This window comes from Cibotium barometz, chromosome 16, assembly GCF_041138505.1.
Source record: "Cibotium barometz isolate CiBa-2024 chromosome 16, ASM4113850v1, whole genome shotgun sequence".
NCBI lineage: Eukaryota > Viridiplantae > Streptophyta > Polypodiopsida > Cyatheales > Cibotiaceae > Cibotium > Cibotium barometz.
The window spans coordinates 9,062,107-9,066,261 of NC_141061.1; the positions used below are offsets into that span (position 1 = coordinate 9,062,107).

The window sequence follows — 4,155 nt, forward strand, 5'->3', positions numbered from 1 at the left end:
TTGTAGGTGTGAAAATTCTCCTAAAGTAGGGGTGTAATAGAAGATAGGCTAAAATATATTTTCAACCCTTGCCTTGGACTTCAAGAGTGAAACCTTAGAGTGCTTGGTGTCTAGGTTTAGCCACCCTTTGTGCCTTGCTTTACCAAGATACCTTGACCTTGAACACAAAATTTGTCTTTTTTTCAAATCAAATTTCATCACGATCCTCTGAACGGTCGGATGCGCGAGAGAAATATGAGCCGTGCGATGCTATAAATTCCGGTCTTGGTTGTTGCCTCTCTGCAGAGCGTCTTCCAGGTACGCCACGTTTTCTAGGGTTTCTGCAGGTTCTAACCTCAACAAAGCCCTAGGTTTTCTGCTTTTTCTCTGCATTGTTTTCAAGGCCTCTAGGGTTTCCTTTCAGTAAGGCGCTTTGTTTTCTAGGGTTCTTGCAGCAGCATTTCTTCCCTAATCAAGGTTTCTGTGGCTTCTGGGTCTTTGCATTCTCATCATCGTTGCACTGTCTGTCTTTTTTTTTTTCCGAGGTTTATACAGGCTTTAAGGTTTTTCCATCGCATGGATCTACGTTTTCTGGGATCTTTGATCGTGTCTATATTTAATCCTTGAAGCTTTAGTAAGGCTTTCAGGGTTTCTTATTTTGCTTGGGCTTTTGTATGTTGCGCAGCTAGATCTCCCAGCGTCTGCAATTTTTTATTGTTATTGAGCTTCTGGGTTTGCTACGAGGTCTTGTTTTGCATGTGCCTCTCCATCGGTATTTCTGTGGTGGATCTGTGTTCTATTTTTCAACTGCATTCTGTAGTTCAAGCAGTGGTCTGGGAAATATTGAGGATGCGACTTGCTAATGGAATGAATAATTGGACGTGCAGGGGAAATTAGGGCTTTCTCCCCATCTTGTGTATTGAGGCTGCTGTAAAGTTTGTTGTCCATGTCTCACATTTGCATCTATTTTGACATTCCAGGGGTTCTTTCTGAAGGAATTGTGATCTGTTTTTTGCATTTCCTCCCTGCACTTTACATACAGATAGTCACTTACGTTTCTCGCATTTGTACAGTCTAGCTTCCATTGTTGGGTACATTTGTTCAACAATTTTAACAGCTATTCAGCTTTTGGATCCATATCAGTGCATCCAGAATTGAGATGCAGAAATATTGTGGTGCCATTTTGAAATCTTCCATGTTTGAGTCAGGATTTGAATGACCAAGGTTGCAGTATTATTTCTGAGATGTGTTAAGTGTGCATAATCTGCTTTGTTTGAGATAGATTTGATCTCCACTACACCAAGGGCCTTGTTTTTGTAAATTTCGATATTTAACTTGGCTACTTGTCTGTCATTACTGTGCGCTAAATAATATCTTGTTCATATGTTGCATCAATGGTATCACTTCTAAGTTACATGACGTGGTTTTTGTTTTAACAGGGTTTAAATTCATCACAGGTCCTGGAATGGAGACGTTTCTTTTCACTTCTGAGTCTGTGAATGAAGGGCACCCTGACAAACTCTGTGATCAGGTGTCTGATGCAGTGCTAGATGCCTGCTTGGAGCAAGACCCTGAGAGTAAGGTGGCATGCGAGTCCTGCACCAAGACAAACATGGTCATGATTTTTGGTGAGATCACCACCAAGGCCAAGGTGGACTATGAGAAGATTGTGAGGGACACTTGCAGGGAGATCGGGTTTGTCTCTGATGAAGTAGGCCTTGATGCTGACAACTGCAAGGTGCTGGTAAACATTGAGCAACAGAGTCCAGACATTGCACAGGGTGTCCATGGACACTTTACCAAAAAGCCTGAAGAAATCGGTGCAGGTGATCAAGGTCTCATGTTTGGCTATGCCACTGATGAAACGGAAGAGCTTATGCCTCTGAGCCATGTGCTGGCCACTAAGCTTGGAGCCAAGCTGACTGAAGTCAGGAAGAATGGAACATGTGCCTGGCTACGCCCAGATGGCAAAACTCAAGTCACAGTTGAGTATAGAAATGAAGGTGGTGCCAGGGTTCCTATCCGAGTGCATACAGTGCTCATCTCAACCCAGCATGATGAGACAGTCACCAATGATGAGATTGCTGCTGATTTGAAGGAGCATGTTATCAAGCCAGTGATACCAGAGAAGTACTTGGATGAGAAGACCATTTTCCATCTTAACCCCTCTGGGCGTTTTGTGATAGGTGGTCCTCACGGAGATGCAGGTCTTACTGGAAGGAAGATCATCATTGACACTTATGGTGGTTGGGGGGCTCATGGCGGTGGTGCTTTCTCTGGCAAGGATCCCACCAAAGTGGACCGTAGTGGAGCTTACATTGTGAGGCAAGCTGCCAAAAGTGTCGTTGCATCTGGGCTTGCCCGGCGCTGCATTGTACAGGTGTCTTATGCCATTGGTGTGCCAGAGCCTCTTTCTGTTTTTGTGGACACCTACAAGACCGGAAAAATTCCTGATGCAGAAATTTTGGAAATTATCAAGAAAAACTTTGATTTTCGCCCAGGCATGATTGCAATCAACCTTGACCTGAGGAGGGGAGGTGGCAAACGCTACCAGAAGACTGCAGCCTATGGCCACTTTGGCCGTGATGACCCGGACTTCACATGGGAGATTGTGAAGCCCTTGAAGCACTAGAAAGTGCAGGCTGTGATGACCCGGACTCTACATGGGAGACTGTGAAGCCCTTGAAGCATTAGAAAGTGCAGGCCTGATCATTGACAGGATGCTTTGAGATGGTAGTTATTGGATATTCTCTACATCAAAGTCCTGTAACCCAGACTTTTAAGCTTGTATCAACTTATCATTTTAAAGAAAATATATAGTAAGGACTTGAGACTTCTCAGATTGGCTGTCACTTAAATTTGGCTCTGGAAATCAGCTATTGTTTTAAGGGATATCTATAGAGTTGAATGTTTTTGTCACATGAAGACTGCTAATAAAAATGGAAGTGGACTTTGATGTGAGTATCAACAAGCTAACTGCAGCCCTAACTGGCATTTCCATGAGGGCCAAACCAGTTATTGAACACGCAATTTCTTATTTCATGGCTGACATTGCTTCTTGACCTCGTAGAACTCTGCTTAACTGTTACCAAGACAAAGACACTGCCTGTGGCTCAAGGAGTATGTAACTGGATTATTGCATTGACGAGAAACAATGATGCCTTGAACCTAGCCATTCCTTGAACTAAGAAGTAAATAGGGGGGGGGGTGCCTTTCAAGGATATTGTTATCAAAGCTAGCTGTTTAGGGTGTCAATTTATATAGAGCATTCATTCTTAAGCGTTTGGTTTCTGACGAATATGGGAGTAAGTAATGAGCTAAAGTCATTGGGAGTCATACCCAACATACCAAATTCACTCCTTTAAAGAAGGGCGAAGATTTCTTTGTTACAAGATATCTATACTCTTATTAAAAACAAGGTATTCCCTTTCCATGTGGGCAAAGAAGAGGAGGGAGATGGCCAAGGGAGAAAGGGAAGAGATTCAAGGGAGATGGCCAAGCATTTTCTCAATCTCCTGTTCTTTCAATTTTTGAAAGGAGAGCTATCCCTTCTTACCTAATGATTTTCTTGAGAGAAAAATAAGGGGCCTCCTTAAAAGGTGAGCTTCATGAAAGGTCATGATGAAAACTTCAATGTGTAGATGTCTCTCTTTCTCTCTCTTATTGTAAAAAAAGGCATAAGACATTATCTGTAAGATGCACTAATTTTTTTTGGGGACCAATATGTATATATGTATTTATCAAAAAGCTTTACAACTTATCATCATTACAGCAGCTTACACATCATTCAAACCCCAATTAGTAAATTGCAGATCAGAGCCTATCTATCATCCTCAAATACAAAATAAGATTTTTTCCAGGATATTTGCTGTCCAAGCTTAATGTAGGTCTCAACCATGGCTTTAGGTACATCCTCGAGGTGCCTGTTTTTCCAAAACATCCCCTTTCTTAGACCAAAATTTGACTGTAGGTCTGGTGCCAACCAGGCTAAGTTTGGACCAAAGACCAAGAGATGGTACAGGAAAGTGAAGCAGATAGATTACATATTTAAGATGCAATAATTTAAGAGTGAGCACACCTCCCCATTAAAATTTAATCTAAATTTAATCAGTTAAAATTATAATTTAATTAGTTAAAATTGTGTTTTTTTATAAATTTATTTATATTTATGCATAC

The 4,155-nt window shown here is 41.6% G+C and overlaps 1 protein-coding gene across 2 annotated transcripts; it reads left to right on the forward strand.

Annotated features, from left to right (window-relative positions):
• Window positions 1-257: 257 nt before the first annotated feature.
• Window positions 258-2,819, forward strand: LOC147630341 (S-adenosylmethionine synthase 2-like). 2 transcript variants are annotated; one of them, XM_086810200.1, is made up of 2 exons: window positions 258-297; window positions 1,419-2,819. In XM_086810200.1, the coding sequence occupies exon 2, from the start codon at window positions 1,445-1,447 to the stop codon at window positions 2,609-2,611; it is 1,167 nt and encodes a 388-aa protein (XP_086666326.1). In that variant the 5' UTR covers window positions 258-297; window positions 1,419-1,444; the 3' UTR covers window positions 2,612-2,819. The 2 variants fall into 2 exon arrangements, with proteins under 2 accessions (XP_086666326.1, XP_086666325.1); XM_086810199.1 differs by having other exon boundaries at window positions 297-326.
• The last annotated feature ends 1,336 nt before the right edge of the window (window positions 2,820-4,155 follow it).